Source organism: Moschus berezovskii, chromosome 1 (assembly GCF_049115385.1).
Source record: "Moschus berezovskii isolate FMDL1 chromosome 1, NW_MosBer_1.0, whole genome shotgun sequence".
Classification (NCBI taxonomy): domain Eukaryota; kingdom Metazoa; phylum Chordata; class Mammalia; order Artiodactyla; family Moschidae; genus Moschus; species Moschus berezovskii.
In genome coordinates, this window is record NC_142460.1 from 140,988,504 (window position 1) to 141,005,995 (window position 17,492).

Sequence of the window (17,492 nt, forward strand, 5' to 3'; positions counted from 1 at the left end):
ACAATCTAAAAACTGAGTCCAAGTAATCTAATTTTAATAGGAACAGTCACCTTGAAGCAATTAAAAAGCATATGACTAAAATAAAAGCTTCAATAATAGTACTTTTAAGATAAACATTTCATTGAAAAAAATTTTGGGGGGGCCACATGGCATGCAGGATCTTAGTTCCCTGACCAGAGATTGAATACATGCCCCCTACAGTGGAAGTGTGGAGTCCTAACCACTGAATCACCAGGAAATTCACATTGATTGATAAGATTTATTGATTACTGATTTATTCACTGTCATGCCACACAGTGTGTGGGATCTTAGTTCGCCAACCAGGGATTGAACTCAGGCCTTCGGCAGTGAGAACACCAAGTCCTAATCACTGGAACACCAGGGAATTCCCTTAAGATGAACATTTTAAAAATGATTAATATATTTCCTGTAAACTGTGCAAATTGGTAATTAAAAAATTTAAAATTAAGAAAACTGTTAAGCTGCTTGGCCAAAAAACATTACACTGGCTTAAGGTGAATTACTTAACATTTTATTAGAAAAATACATTGTTTTTACAATATATTACTTTTAAAAAGCTTATATTTCTATTATCAAATATGAATTAATGCTGAAAAAAATCACATGTACACGAGTGTGTATGTGTCCACATCACTCTACACACAAAACATTTAAAATACCACTCAGTCATGGACTTTGACAGCAGTCCAGTGGTTAAGACTCTGTGCTTCCACTGCAAAAAAAAAAACAAAAAACACTTCAACTTTAATTCATTAGATCTGTACCAAATCTTATTTGTAGCTTTAGGACATCAGGAAGCTCAGTTACCTGTGTATCTCTCTCAAAGTATTCCTATATTCTTTTCTTTTACTTAGCTTAAATATTAGCTCTGGATAATTAAAACCTGTATCAATGTAAGTGTAATAAAAATAACTTCAAATGTAAATCAGATAAAAAAAAAAAAGCAGCTGTAACAGACTCCAAAACCAAATATAAATCAGTTTTGATAGCTGAATGTCTTGGGTTACCAGTACATCTTTTATTCATCATATAAGTGAACAACCAAAACAATCAAGACAACTACAGCAAAATAATCATAGTTCACATTTAGAAAATATTACTTTGTCATTAAATGGTCAGATTTATTATCTGAAATATCAAAATGTTTTATTATTTTCTATTTTTATAGTTCATACTTTATTTTTATTTTTATTGGAGGCTAATTATTTTACAATATTATATTGGCTGGTTTATACTTTAAAACTAGTCAGAAAAATTTTACTTCAAATACTGTCAATAATATAAACAATTCAATATATCTAGTACAACCTGATTTTAAGGCTTTTCTTTAATGTTCGACCATATAATCTTTTAGGATCAAGACAGTCGTGTTATATATTCAAAGGAAAAATTTCCCAAACTTGTCTTTGTAAATTAATAAAGAACTTGTGAGTTGAAGAATTTATAACAGAGTCAACAATGACTAAAATTAAAGTCTTTTCATTCATTGATATGGTAAATACTGTCTCCTGCTAAAAAACAATGACATTAGTCTTTCATTCTGTCAAACTTAGCTAAACAGAAAATCATATGTCTCTTTTCTATATCATATGTTGACATGATACAGGATGCAGGATGTAAAAATCAATTTAACAGACATATTAAGTAATTTATAGATATGTAGAATCTTAGATAAATGGTCAAAAGTATAAGTGAACGTTAAATGTGGGCACACGGATATTTCTATGTACACTGATGGGTTTAACAGAAATATGTTTGCAGTGATTTCTGGTAACCAGCTTGCATTCTGTGAATCTTTAAATACCCAGTTCCAAATCTTCCAGCTCTTGGAGAAGGGCTTTCTCTTTCTGAATTTTCTCCAACTAGAAAAGTTTAAAACAATAAAGTTATTAAACAGGAAATGAAATAATTATTAGATCAATAGCCACAAAGCAAAAGAGAAAACATTTAGAGAAAGAATATACCTGAGACTTTACAAGATTTTTTGGCAACCACAGATTTAAAAAACACAGATTAGAAACAAGGTCTAATTTGTTGTTTGATATGAATCAAGTACTTGGGGGCAAATCTCAAAAATGACAGAATGATCTCTGTTCATTTCCAAGGCAAACCATTCAATATCACAGTAACCCAAGTCTATGTTCCAACCACTAATGCCAAAGAAGCTGGAACGGTTTCTGTGACGACCTAGAAAACGTTCTAGAACTAACACCAAAAAAAGATGTCTCTTTCATCATAGGGGACTGGAATGCGAAAGTAGGAAGCCAAGAGATACCTAGAGTAACAGGCAAATTTGGCCTTGGAGTACAGAATGAAGCAGGGCAAAGAATAATAGAGTTTGGGCAAGAGAATGCACTGGTCATAGCAAACACCCTCTTCCAACACAAGAGAAGACTCTACACATGGACATCACCAGATGATCAGTTCCAAAACCAGACCGATTCTGTTCTTTGCAGCTGAAGATGGAGAAGCTCTCTACAGTCAGCAAAAACAAAACTGGGAGCTGACAGTGGCTCAGATCATGAACTCCTTATTATCAAATTCAGACTTAAATTGAAGAAAAGTAGGGAAAGCCACTAGACCATTCGGGTATGACCTAAATCAAATCCCTTACGATTATACAGTGGAAGTGACAGATTCAAGGGATCAGATCTGATAGAGTGCCTGAAGAACTATGGACAGAGGTTTGTGACATTGTAAAGGAGGCGGTGATCAAGGCCATCCCCAAGAAAAAGAAATGTAAACAGGCAAAATGGTTGTCTAAGGAGGTCTTACAAATAGCTGAGAAAAGAAGAGAAACTAAAGGCAAAGGAGAAAAGGAAAGATACATCCATCTTAATGCAGACTTCCAAAGAACAGCAAGGAGACAACAAAGTCCTCCTCAGTGATCAATGAAAAGAAATAGAGAACAACAGAATGGGAAAGACTAGAGATCTCTTCAAGAAAATTAGAGATACCAAGGAACATTTCTTGCAAAGATGGGCACAATAAAGGACAGAAACGGTATGGACCTAAAAGCAAAAGATATTAAGAAGAGGTGGCAAGAATACACAGAAGAACTATGCAAAAAAGATCTTCATGATAATCACAATGGTGTGATCACTCACCTAGAGGCAGACATTTTGGAATGCGAAGTCAAGTGAGCCTTAGGAAGCATCACTATGAAAAAAGCTTGTGAAGGTGATGGAATTCCAGTTGAGCTATTTCAAATCCTAAAAGATGATGCTGTGAATGTACTACACTCGATATGCCAGCAAATTTGGAAAACTCAGCAGTGGCCACAGGACTGGAAAAGGTCAGTTTTCACTCCAATCTCAAAGAAAGGCAATGCCAGAGAATGCTCAAACTACCTCACAATTGCACTCATCTCACATGCTAGTAAAATAATGCTCAAAATTCTCCAGGCCAGGCTTCAACAGTATGTGAACCCTGAACTTCCAGATGTTCAGGCTGGATTTAGAAAAGGCAGAGGAACCAGAGATCAAACTTCCAGCATCCACTGGATCATAGAAAAAGCAAGAGAATTTCAGAAAAAAATCTACTGCTGCTTCATTAACTATACTAAAGCTTTTGACTGTATGGATCATAACAAACTGTGGAAAATTCTGAAAGACATGGGAATACCAGACCACCTGACCTGCCTCCTGAGAAATCTGTATGCAGATCAAGAAGCAACAGTTAGAACCCAACATGGTACAATGGACTGGTTCCAAATTTGGAAAGGAATACATCAAGGCTGTATATTGTCACTCTGCTTATTTAACTTCTATGCAGAGTACATAATGCAAAATGCCAGAATGGATGAAGCGCAAGCTGGAATCAGGAGTGCCAGGAGACATATCAGTAACCTCAGTTCAGTCGCTCAGTCGTGTCTGACTCTCCGTGACCCCATGAATCACAGCACGCCAGGCCTCCCTGTCCATCACCAACTCCCGGAGTTCACTCAAACTCATGTCCACAGAGTCAGTGATGCCATCCAGCCATCTCATTCTCGGTCGTCCCCTTCTCCTCCCGCCCCCAACCTTTCCCAGCATCAGAGTCTTTTCCAGTGAGTCAACTTGTCGCATGAGGTGGCCAAAGTATTGCAGTTTCAGCTTTAGCATCAGTCCTTCCAATGAACACCCAGGATCGATCTCCCTCAGAATGGACTGGTTGGATCTCCTTGCAGTCCAAGGGACTCTCAAGAGTCTTCTCCAACACCACAGTTCAAAACCATCAATTCTTCGGCGCTCAGCTTTCTTCACAGTCCAACTCTCACATCCATACATGACCACTGGAAAAACCATAGCCTTGACTAGATGGACCTTTGTTGGCAAAGTAATGTCTCTGCTTTTTAATATATTATCAAGGTTGGTCATAACTTTCCTTCCAAGGAGTAAGCGTCTTTTAATTTCATGGCTGCAATCAGCATCTGCAGTGATTTTGGAGCCCCCCAAAATAAAGTCTGACACTGTTTCCACTGTTTTCCCATCTATTTCCCATGAAGTGATGGGACCAGATGCCATGATCTTTGTTTTCTGAATGTTGAGCTTCAAGCCAACCTTTTCACTCTCCTCTTTCACTTTCATCAAGAGGCTTTTGAGTTCCTCTTCACTTTCTGCCATAAGGGTAGTGTCATCAGCATATCTGATATTATTGATATTTCTCCCTGCAATCTTGATTCCAGCTTGTGCTTCTTCCAGCCCAGTGTTCCTCATGATGTACTCTGCATATAAGTTAAATAAGCAAGGTGACAATATACAGCCTTGACGCACTCCTTTTCCTATTTGGAATCAGTCTGTTGTTCCATGTACAGTTCTGACTGTTGCTTCCTGACCTGCAGGTTTCTCAAGAGGCAGGTCAGGTGGTCTGGTATTCCCATCTCTTTCAGAATGTTCCACAGTTTATTGTGATCCACACAGTCAAAGGCTTTGGCATAGTCAATGAAGCAGAAATAGATGTTTTTCTGGAACTCTCTTGCTTTCTCCATGATCCAGCGGATGTTGGCAATTTGATCTCTGGTGCCTCTGCCTTTTCTAAAGCCTGCTTGAACATCTGGGAGTTCATGGTTCACATATTGCTGAAGCCTGGCTTGGAGAATTTTGATCATCACTTCACTAGCGTGTGAGATGAGCGCAGTAACCTCAGATATGCAGAGAACACCACCGTTATGGCAGAAAGTGAAGAAAAGCTAAAGAGCCTGTTGATGAAAGTGAGAGAGGAGAGTGAAAAAGCTGGCTTAAAACTCAACATTCAAAAAACGAAGATCATGGCATACGGTCCCATCACTTCATGGCAAATGGATAAGGAAATAATGGAAACAGTGACAGACTTTATTTTTGGGGGCTCCAAAATCACTGCAGATGGTGACTGAAGCCATGAAATTAAAAGATGCTTACTCCTTGGAAGAAAAGCTATGACCAACTTAGTATATGAAAAAGCAGACACTGCCAACAAAGGTCCTTGTCAAAGCTATGGTTTTTCCAGTAGTCACGTATGGACGTGAGAGCTGGACCATCAAGAAAGCTGAGCGCCAAAGAATTGATGCTTTCTAACTGTGGTGTTGGAGAAGACTCTTGAGAGTCCCTTGGACTGCAAGGAGATCAAACCAGTCAATCCTAAACGAAATCAGTCCTGAATATTGAGTGGAAGGACTGATGCTGAACTTGAAGCTCCAATACTTTGGCCATCTGATGTGAAGAACTGACTCATTTGAAAGACCCTGATGCTGGGAAAGACTGAAGGCAGGAGAAGGGGACAAGAGATGATGAGATGGTTGGATAGCATTACTGACTCAATGGACGTGAGTCTGAGCAAGCTCGAGGAGTTGGTGATGGACAGGGAAGCCTGGTGTGCTGCAGTCCATGGGGTCACGAAGAGTTGGACATGACTGGGCGACTGAATTGATGAATAAGGAGACAAAAAACAGAGCCGTCTCACTGCATTCTCTAAGTCTAATAAATCTTCCACTCTACACTTGGGCTTCAAACTGTGGAAAACAGGAGGCAGGAAAAGGGGAAACAGGACAGTGTGACGTGAGATACACAAAAGAAGAGAATCTTCTGTTTGTCTAACATAATAAGCCAGCAGCTACAGCATTAGTATGTCTCACAGGAAATAGGGACTCCCTCATTCACCATGATCCACATTTTCGCCTAATCTTGCGTATTTCAAAAGAAGTTTTAAAATCTATATACTCTTTAATCTGAATAGTTGCTTGTAATAAAAAGGAGAAGGGTGGTAGTAACTATGAGTACGAATGAAAAATGCAGAAAAGACCTGATTTTTTTCTAGCTGTTTTCCAGCTGCTGCTTGTTCTTTCAGCTGTTCAATTGCTTTCAGTTTCTGTAAACACCAAACAGGAGTAAAAAGGAAGAAAGAATAAGAAACTTCAGAATGCACAAACTACTTTCAAAATTAAACATAAAATTGTGTACATTAAGAACATGAAATCTGGTATTTTTCAAAATTTTAATATTACTATATATGTACATCTATGTATATATATGTACATGTATATGTATGTAAATATATGTCTAATTTCACCATTTATTTCAGTACCTCATGGTACCTGGACCACGTCTTTAGCTTTAAGAGAAACTCCGTAATGTAGCCTGGGAAGCGCTCTAGAAACCTGATTTTACCTCCAAGGCCACCATCACACAGTGGGTACAATTTGACAAGTTAATAAACTTCCTTTTGTTCCTCTCTCTTCATCTTTAAAAATGGGACGAATACCTGTCCTACCTGTCTCACAAGGGCCTAATGAAGTAATGAGTATAAAAATGTTCACATGTACATTATTTCTTATTACTCTAAAAATCAATAGTAAAGGACTAATATCCCTTAGATATTTGTGAATAAAACTAAAATCAGTACCATTCCTAAGTTACAGTATTTCATGGTGAGAAAGCAACAACAAGGATTGCTACAAACCTCTCAGATGCCTGTCTTTAGGCATCTAAACACTATTTCCTTTATATAATTCTCACGTGTTCTTTCAATAAACACACGTGCTTTTCACTGAAGCCTCCCACCTTCTTTAGGTTCTTGATTTTTTTGTCTGTCTCAGGGTCCCCAGAAGTTGACTGAGAAATAGTATTTCGTGGTGTGCTTTGTGGGGCAGGAGCAGGTGCCATATCTGGACTCTTGTCATTTCTTGCTTCCTGCAGGAAATATTTTCAAGAATTCAGTTTTCAAAAATGAAATCATTGAAGTATTTCAACACACACAGCCTTTTAGAAAACAAAATATGATTTTATCTTTTACACATTTTATATAAAGAAAGCAAATGGCCCTCAAGTATATCTTCCCATAATAGTTATAATGAAGCTTAAAAAAATATTTCAGTACAATGAGATATCCAAAAGGCTAGATCTGTAATTTAAAGTAACATAATAATAAAATAAAAAACAATAGCATAGTGGGGAATTCCCTGGTGGCCTAGTGGTTTTAGGACCCTGTGCTTCTACTGCAGGGCACACAGGCTCAATCCCTGGTCCACTAACTAAAGATCCCTCAAGCCACATGATGCAGCCAAAAAAAAAAGGATATTAATATTAGCAAAATGTAATAAAAATATTAGTAATGTGAAATATATTAGTAATATAGTAACAAACAGAAAGAAATGAAATGACCTTAGTAAATGAGGAGATTACTGTTTCAGCCAATAAGTAATCTAGATTTTTGGTTATTTTGGGATGTGCCATTATATGGATGATTTGGAAAATGTGAGAGGGCTTATCTAACTAAGGTGTGTGAAGTTTCACTCTTGGGATATCCTCCAAAACTATGAGTATGCAAACTCAAGCACATATAACAGCTGATGCTACAGGGTAAGTCCCATAGAGATTTATTTACAGTCAGATCAATTCAGCTCAGCAACACTGTACCATGGAAAACTTTTTAAGCAGGGCTTCTACTTCTTCCTTACAGGGTTCCCAGTGGAATACACAGACTCTGCAAGACTCTAGAACCTCTTAAGAGTTCTGGGTGGAATACTTCAAATTCCCAAAGCATCCCAAGGGAACATGGGAAAGGGTATCACTTCAGATCTCCAAATCTAAAAATGTCTGCCGGAGAGTTTTTAGACAGTGCAGAATTGGAGCATTTTTTTCTTTTTTAGAGTCCTGTTGCTTGTAATTCATACACTACAATCCACAAATGTTAATTCCTAACCTTCTATGTGAAAACATTCCTGAGCATTTAAGAGTATTCAGAAAGAAATTATTTAGTTTTGACTCTTAAGGAGCCTGTAAGTTCTGATTATAGGTGTAGTTTGGTATTTTTCATAATAAAAAATTAAAGGAGAAGAGTGGATAAAAGGAAAAGAGACATACTTTGCCTACCGAAATTCACTTTTGAAAACTGATAAAAAAAACTTTTAAAAATTACTTATTTCTAATTATTTTTGGGCCATACTGGGTCAAATAGTACTGGGTCAAATGGTACTACGTCTGATCTTCACCACAGCATGCAAAATCCTTTAGTTGTGGCATGTGGGATCTAGTCCCCTGACCAGTAATTGAACTCAGGTCCTTTGCACTGGAAACACAGTCTTAGCCACTGGATCACCAGGGAAGTCCCCCCAATTTTTGCAATTTAGTTGTTTGTGGGAATATCCTGGCAGTCCACTTTCACAGCTGAGGGCCTGGATTCCATCCTTGGTGGGAGAACTAAGAGCCTGCAAGCTGGGTGACATGTCCAAAAAAATAAAAATATAGTTGTTTGTAATCAGCTGAGAATACTAATTTTCTAGGAAGATTAATATCATATAAAAAACTATTAAAGTTAAGTGAAATATGACACAATTTCTCCATATTTTAAAAAAACAAAGAGTAAGTCAAAATGTCTATGTTACTGTATTTAAATTCTAGTCATTCTCTGGAAAGGTTATGCATATGATAAGATTAAACTCTTTGTTTCAATTATTTTTGATAAAGATGAAAATTTCATAGAATCACCATCGATTTATAAAAGTACTTGGTTAGATTATATACATCTGACTCCTTCTCTTCGGTTCCTTAATTCAGTCAGGCATAAGAAGGAAGGTCTGGTTCAGGTAAGGTCCTATCATAGATTGTTTACCTTCATTCTACCGCACAATCCTAACTTTTACTAACTTCAACCAGTTGTCTCAAAAAAATAATAATTTTTTGCATACTGATAGAATTATCTTGAAAGTAGAAAACATTTTGCTCTCACTGAGAAAACATGCAAAGAGCAACTCCACAATGATGGGTTAGTAGTATCATCTTTAGTAAATAACATGTGTTGGTGATTATATGGTTGTATGAAGTGGGGTATGGGAGAGTGTTTCTGTAATTACTACGTTTTACAGTAAAAGCACTCTTGTTTTTCAAAAGAGCAGCAGGGCTATCATTAAGAAAGTCACTATTTTAGTATTAGTTTTTCTAAATTAGAAAACTGAGTCTATGACCCTCGTCCCAAAATTTTATGTACTCAAGTATCAGAAAAACACACAAAATAAACAACTAATATTTTATTACAAAGGGATTTTACTTAGTACCAGCAATGGTCATATTTAAAATATCTTCTGATAAAGAGGAAGAAATATCACTTATAAAAATAGGATTCTATGTTGAAAGGACTTCTGAAGATCTTTAAATCTCAGTTAGAAGGAATCTTATAAAGTCATTGTAAAAAACAGGATGGCAGTTCCTCAAGAAATTAAACACAGAGCTGCCATATGATCCAGCAATCTCTCTTCTGGGTAAATATCCAAAGGAAACAAAATCATTATCCCAAAGAGGTATCTGTACTCCCAGGTTTGTCGCAATATTATTTATAATAGCCAGGGGATGGAAACAAACTAAGTGCCCATCAACAAAAGAATGAATATAGAAAATGTAATATATAAACATTAAACATATATAGAGTAGAACAGTATCCAGCCATAAAAAATAAATAAAAAAAAAGGAAATCCTACCATTTGCAACAACATGTATGAACCTGGAGGGCATTATGCTAAGTGCAAAAAGCCAGAAAGATAAAAAGATAAATACTGCATGGCATCACTTATTAAGTGGAAACTAAAAAAAAGAGAAGTCAAAATCACATAAATGGAGAGTAGAAAATGGTGGCTGTCAGGAGCTAGAGGGAATGGGGGATGGGAGAAATGGGAAGGGGCTAGTAAAAGGATATAAACTTTCAGGTATAGGATGAATAAAGTTTGAGGATATCATGTATAATATGGTGACTATAGTTGATAATATTGTATTACACTGAACACAGTGATTGAAATTTGCTAAGAAAGCAGAATTTAAATGCTCCATCCCTCAGAAGTAAACACATAAGGTGACACATGTGTTAATTAACTTGATTGCAGGAATCCTATTACAATGTATACCTATATTGTATCATCATGTTGGACACTTTAAGATTTTTATTTGTCAATTACACCTATAATCATTAGCTGGAAAACCACAAACAACAAAAAAGCAATCTTAGCTACTAGTCTGTAACATTCGGGACCAGCAGAGGTCCCTACCCCTCTGATGAGAGGCTAAGTCCTGCTTTTACCCAAGTCTAATACGCGGACTAGATCATTTTACTTGGAATCACCAAAGCCTGGGTTATTTAAAGATATTTCTGGAGATAAAAATGTATCAACTGCAAAAGAACACACTAATATTTTAAGCCCAGATTTTAGCAGAATATGATTACACAGTGAAATTCTACTGGAGAAGGAAATGGCAACCCACTCCAGTATTTTTGCCTGGAGAATCCCAAGGACAGAGGAGCCTGGCAGGCTCCTGGGGTCACAGAGTCGGACACGACTGAGTGACTGAAGACGAAAGAAATTCTGTACCTTAAAACAGTAACTGCCTACCAAAACACCCCAGTAACCTAGAACTGTCAAAATCTAAGCATTAATAGGCAAGACCAAATTGTCTGAGCCTCAAAAATGTGATTACCATGACTTTACTAATCACGTTTCTAGCCCAGCTGGTCTCACTACCACCATAAGCCACAAGCCATCAATTGTTATGCTGGTGTGGTTTTTCAACTATGAAGTATATAAAAAATTATTTTAGAACAATTCCACTGTTTGGATACTTCTGGTATTTAGATTTCTAGTTGAACAATTTCCTGTAGCAATCTACTGAGTGACAAAATGGCTTTATAATCATGTAATTTCTGGTCTCTCCTAAATACATGGCAAACTATACCACTTCACACAGGCTCCTCCAAAACAGTCTGTTGCAAGTAACACACTACATAATCCCACTAGGGTTTCGGGTCTTAAGGTCAGTTCCAGTTTCCTCAGTCCCATGTTACACATATAGGATGACTGAGAAATTCATAGGTAAACACAAAAAAGACATTTTGGCTACTTATGTCTAACTCCAACTACATTTTATAACCTAACAATCAAGTTTTTAGGACTACAATTCTTTAAACTTTAAGGCATAGAGCTAATTTAACTGGTCTGGTCTGTTTTGCTTTGAGAAGATAAGTGTCCCAAGCACCTGCTTTGCAGCCTTCTTAGCCTCATGCTTCCTTTGATTTTTAAGGGCTGTTTTTGATAATGGCTTCTCATTTCCTGGTTGTGGTTTCATATTCTGAGGTGGTTCTTCTTCATGCTATGGAAGATACAAATAAATGATTTTGAAATGGAGTCCATGTTTTTAGAAACATATACAACAAATTATACAATTTTGCTAGTACACGACAAATTTTCAAAACTACTGTAGCAGGTTTACTTCGATGGTCAGGATGGATTTAATAAGGATCTTCCTATTAGTTGATATACGATACCTTTCAATTATACAAGAGCCAGTAAAATTCACTTTATTTTTGTTTAAACAATGGCATTTTTCTTAGTACTACCACTGACACATGATTTTTATAAAATTAGATACTAACAATAGCTTCTTCTGTGGTCCTTTTGGATCTGACTACTGCCAAAAGAAATCCAATTGCCTCAATTATTTTCTTTGCACAAATAGTTGATAGATCTTTACTTGCAAAATCAGAGATTAGAAGATAAATGGAAAAAAAAAAACCAACAGCAAGAAAACAAATCACATAGGAAGGGGTAAATAAATTACATAATTATAAATCCAGCTAACATAATGAAGAAGTCTTTAAAAAACTAAGCAACTTGTCAGACTATACAATGAAAACAAGCAATCATTTTCATCATCAGGTATTTCTATAATTATTAACTACATTCAAAAAGAGGGTGAGTTACATGTAGGATCAAGAAGGATTTAATGTAAAACATGACTATACTTGATAACATTGTATTACATAACTGTACAGCTAAAATTCCTTGAGAGTAGAATTCAAATGTTCTGAAAAAATAAATAAATAAGGTGATGGATGTGTTAATCCCCAGATGAGAGGAAACCTTTTCAATGTATATCAAATCACCATGATGTACCCTTTAAATATCTTACAATTTTATAGGTCAATTATGTTCCAAAGAAGCTGGGGAAAAAAAAAAAAGTAACACCAGAGCAGTTTCAGGCAACATGTAGTATAAATAACAGTACTCAGCTTCTTATCAGGTTCATCTACTTATTGATTTCTCTCAACTTCGCTATAATCTGAATGCTGTCTCTTAAACTATCCATACTCAGCACATCAAAGAACCAGATCTCCATGAAGTTTTTTGAGTACTAGATCTCAGAGCTGTATTTACAAGTGCCATAATCAAATGGGCAGGGATCAAACATTTAAGATATAGAGTAATAGCAAAAAACCATAAGGTGATTTTTATTTTAGCAGCTGGACTAACCATAGAAAGCATCAAAGTTCTATGTGTGAGCATACCCTACTTGAAGCAACTGAATATATAAGAATCCATATTTGTAGAAGAGACAAATTTGCACAGCAGTCTTTCACTTTTTTTATATCCACTCCTTATAATGATAGTTAAGATATACTAATATTTACTGAACATTTGTGTTATACATCAAAATTCTTTCAATTGTGAGCTCTTCTATATAGTATCTTGCTTTAGTTGAAAAGTTTCCACTCATGAGAACTTCAAAAAACGACAAAGCAATTAAGAAAGAAGCAATAAGAAAGGATGATGTCTCTTCCACTCTATGAGCATCATGTAGCCATTGACAGACTTTCATTTTAGATGAAAAAAAATCCACACAATTATTATGGATCACAAGCTTTTCTGGTTTTAGTATGTATCTACTCAACGTTGCTATAATCTGAATGCTGTCTTTAAACTATCCATATCAGCAATTTCATTCTTACTAATAAACCTTGTTTCTTCAGTAACATTAACTCTACATCGTTTTGATGAACACGTTATAAAAGTGAAGCTTTTCTGAAAGCCAAGAAATACTTCTTCAATTAATATAGAAACTTTTTACTTCTTTTTTCTTCAGGGGGAAGAATCCAAACACATTTTTTCCTCCTTCTTCTATGTAACCCTCTTTCTTTGTGAAATTATCAACTAGGCTATCTTTGTTTCTAGTAATTTCTTGACAATATTTTCTTTGCCATTTAGCTCTTTTTTGGAATACATATAAAAATTTCTCATTCATAGGCATGTAGCTCCTTCAACTAAAATGATGTAATAGGGTCACATAATTCCCAGGTTATACACAAAAGCAAAAATTTAGTAGAAATCTTAACTGTCAAAAAAGTTTGGTTTTAAGAAGATCTTACATAGTTTTTTCCCACTATTTTCAAAGTATATTCTATTTTAATTTTTCTCCCTCCACTGGCCAAAAGAAATTAGTTTTATGAGTCAGAGAACAAAAATATATACTATTAATAATTCAGAATTTCTTTTTCTTGTGCTAACTTGCACAGATTTAGAAAGCAGGATGGATTGAGGTCACTTCTTTTTTTAATCTTGTGTAAGAAAAATTTCAATTGAGAGAGAACAAATTTTAAGACTAATATATCCTTTTTAAAAAATCTAAAGACAAAAATAGTAAATAGGGCTTACTTTGTTATATGTTTTTATATATTTTTACTAAATAACGACGCAACAAAAATGTTTAAACAGAATATTTCAATGAAGTAAAAATGCTACATTTTGTGGAGGAGGAAGAATTGTTCTTTCTGTTTTTGAGAAGGTTATATGTGACACAGAGGAGCTTGGTGGACTTCAGTCCATAGGGTTGCAGAGTCAGACACAACTGAGCAACTAAGCACAGCACAGCACATAAGTGGCATAAGGGAAGCATAGAAATATTTACACTTTGAAAAAATATCTACTTCCCTGAGTGCCTAATCATTTAGTGACTATATATTTCCATTTACTTGGAACAGTCCTAATATACACCTAATATATGGTCTTGTGCTTGTGCTCAGTCGCTAAGTCGTGTCCAACTCTTAACTGTAACCTGCCAGGCTCCTCTGTCCATGGGATTTCCCAGGCAAGAATACTGCTGTAGGTTGCCATTTCTTCCTCCAGGGGATCTTCCCGACTCAGAGACCAAACCTGTGTCTCCTGCATTGGCAGGCAGATTCTTTACCACTGAGCCATCTGGGAAGTATCTTTCTATTAATACCAGTAATTTTGTCGTTCAATCTAAGAGTAACTTTATTCCTCAACATCATCACAGAAACTCATGTCGTTAATAAATACTCTCTCCTGAGCTCTGAAACGTTTTATAGTAGATCAGAATCTGACCAATACTCGAACCACAATTTTGCATCAGAGGTAAGGATCTAATGATTCAAGGACAAGTGTGTTATGTTTGATCAGCGGTGTCTTAAAAAAATTGAGGCATTTCATACTAGCATCCAGACTGGTTTTGTCTTGAAAAATCAAACATTTTGGCAAAGTGGGCCTAAAAATCTCCTGTGGAAACAAATGACTACTGTTGTGCAGTTGCTATGGCCTTTAAAGAGGGAATGTTCTCTCTCTTTCACCCCTCCCCACCACTCACCACTGCCTCACACTACCATCCTAGCTTGACAGGCATTTGAATTTGAGCCCACATTCTACAGCCAGTTAAGTCACACCCACTCATCTTTCCCAAGATTTTACATTAATTACTTTGCCAAGTTAACAACCTTTTACCCTCTTCAGCAGCAGGTCCTCCACAATTTCTACCGTAGAGTTTGTATCTTCTAATCAGATACCAAGTAACACAAGAACATGCATGAGAAAAAGATCTAGGGCATAAAGAATGGACGTATGGATACCAGGCAGGGGAAGAAGGGGAGGGATGAATTGGGAGATTGGGTTTGACATATATACACTACTGATACTATGTATTAAATAGATAACAAATGAGAACCTACTGTATAGCACAGGGAACTCTACTCAGTGCTCTGTGGTGACCTAAACGGGAAGGAAGCCTAAAAAAGAGGGAATATATGTATACATATAGCTGATTCACTTTGCTGAACAGCAAAAACTAACACAACATTGTAAAGCAATTATACTCTGATAAAATTTAATAAATAAATTTTAAAAAAGAAAAGATCTAGGGAACTCTACATTGAAAAACCTTTTCCTACCAAAGTAGTAAAACTACTTACCAGTTTGGAATTGGTGACTGGTTTATTTCTTAAAGCTGGGGGTCTATAAGCTGTTGCAACTTTAGGTTCTTCACTAGGTACATCACTTGGAACTACTTGGTAAGTTATTGCTTTTTCTGGAAATATTCCATCTAAGAATGGCTGCCAAGAAACCTGCCATAATTCTGCATTTGATGGTACATCATACTTGTGCAAGACAGAGCCCGTATAATGCCAAATCTTGTACCCATTATTAACACGTAACCGTGGAGCACACGTGGCTGTTAAAATATGCTCACCATCTGGGCACCAAGCAAAATATGTAGAATCAGAGGCCACTGGTTTAGAGATAAGTTTGTACTTTTTAACATCCCACACTTCCATTTGTCCCCTCAGATTCCCAAATCCAGCTAGTACTAATATATGTCCATGAGGGCTGTAGTAGGCCGCATTACGAGGGCCAGTTCCAAAGTCAAACACAGGATCACACTTCAGGTTGAAAACTGTCGCTTTGGCAGGCATGAAACCGTACACGGCACAAAACTCAGTAGAACTAGAATTCCAAACCACATCATAAATGGGGCCGTTTTTCGCTAGAAAAAGAAGATAAAATCTGTTAGTGATAAAGAATTATATATAAGAATATAATATTTAGTAGTATAAGTTATAATCATACAATACTCGTAATCAAGTCATATAAGAAATATCCAAAACTTTCACAGTATGATAAAATAAGATTTTTTAAATGACATACTGTGGAAATTAATGTATAACTATAAATTTATTTAAGAACCCCTAATAAATCTCAATTTCTTTTAAACATTTTGGCAATGTGGACTCACAGAAGCATCAGTTATTATTATTATTAAACTACTGATAGTTTTCCTTGAGAGAGGCAATATACGTATATAGCAATAAAAACACAAACTATATAAAAAGACATGCCACAAAAATAAGCCCCTATGGTGGTTCAGTGGTAAAGAACACACCTGCCAAATCAGGAGATATGGGTTCCACCCCTGGGTCAGGAAGAGCCCCTGGAGAAGGAAATGGCAACCCACTCCAGTATACTTGCCTAGAAAATCCCACTGACAAAGGAGCCTAGCATGCTACAGTCCGTAGGGTCGCAACAGAGTCAGACACGACTTAGAGACTAAACAACAATGACACAAAGACAACCAGTCCTCTATCATGTTTCTTGCATATTATTTCAGAATATTTTTGCTGAAATTAAGCGTCTCTCTCTTAATTACATAAATGCACACACATAAAAAAAGTTTTAAACCTTTCTTGTTTCATTTAAAACTCCTATCTTGCAAATTTTTCCATAAAAGGAAATTTTTCCATAAAAATCTTAAAAAAATTTTTCCACACTGCACTTTGCCTCCTTCAGTTGCACCGTGTTCCATTACAAACCCTGCTATTTACTTTCCATTTGGGTACACAAATGTACACAAGTAACACCTGCAGGAGAGAAACTGCCTGGTCAAAGGACACATAAATTTACTTGATAATGTACACTGAAATGCCCTTTAAAGAAGTTGTACCAATTTATACTACCAATAATTTTTGATAGCAAAGACTTTCCCCTCACTCTCACTCACTGTTTCATATTTTTATCTTTGCCAACCTACTAAGTGAAAAACTGTGTCTGGTTTTCCTTTATTATAAGTTAAGCACCTTTTAACACACTTATACATAATCTTATTTCTTTTTTTAGTGTCCTATAATAGTCCTGTGGACTATTTTTTACTGTCCTATACCTATTTTTCTTTCCTATTATTATTATTGGTCTTTATTATATTCAATGTACTATCAAAATTCATCTTTTCCCATACTGATCCCTTTTCTAAAAATATTTTTCCCTAATTTATTGTTTTGTTTAATTTATGGACTCTTTTCTTCCCCCAACATAGAAATTTATAATTTCATATACTCAAACTTATCACTTTCCCCATGTGACTTCTGTCGTGTTTAGGAAGTCTTATTCTACTTTAAGATTAGAAGAAAATTCTCCCACA

At 36.0% G+C, this 17,492-nt stretch overlaps 1 protein-coding gene across 3 annotated transcripts in view; it reads right to left on the minus strand.

The window, feature by feature from the left end:
* Positions 1-1,017: 1,017 nt before the first annotated feature.
* EIF2A (eukaryotic translation initiation factor 2A) overlaps positions 1,018-17,492 on the minus strand; it is a 41,500-nt gene continuing 25,025 nt past the window's right edge. For 2 of the 3 annotated variants that reach the window (XM_088839871.1, XM_055411809.2), the window contains 5 exons: positions 15,493-16,064; positions 11,493-11,606; positions 7,038-7,166; positions 6,280-6,345; positions 1,018-1,883 (listed from right to left, as the gene is read on the minus strand). In XM_088839871.1, coding sequence (XP_088695997.1) covers positions 1,818-1,883; positions 6,280-6,345; positions 7,038-7,166; positions 11,493-11,606; positions 15,493-16,064 — 947 coding nt within the window. In that variant the 3' untranslated portion in view covers positions 1,018-1,817. Of the gene's footprint in view, positions 1,884-6,279; positions 6,346-6,936; positions 7,167-11,492; positions 11,607-15,492; positions 16,065-17,492 lie in introns of all 3 variants that reach the window. The other variant, XR_016038259.1, reaches the window with a different exon arrangement.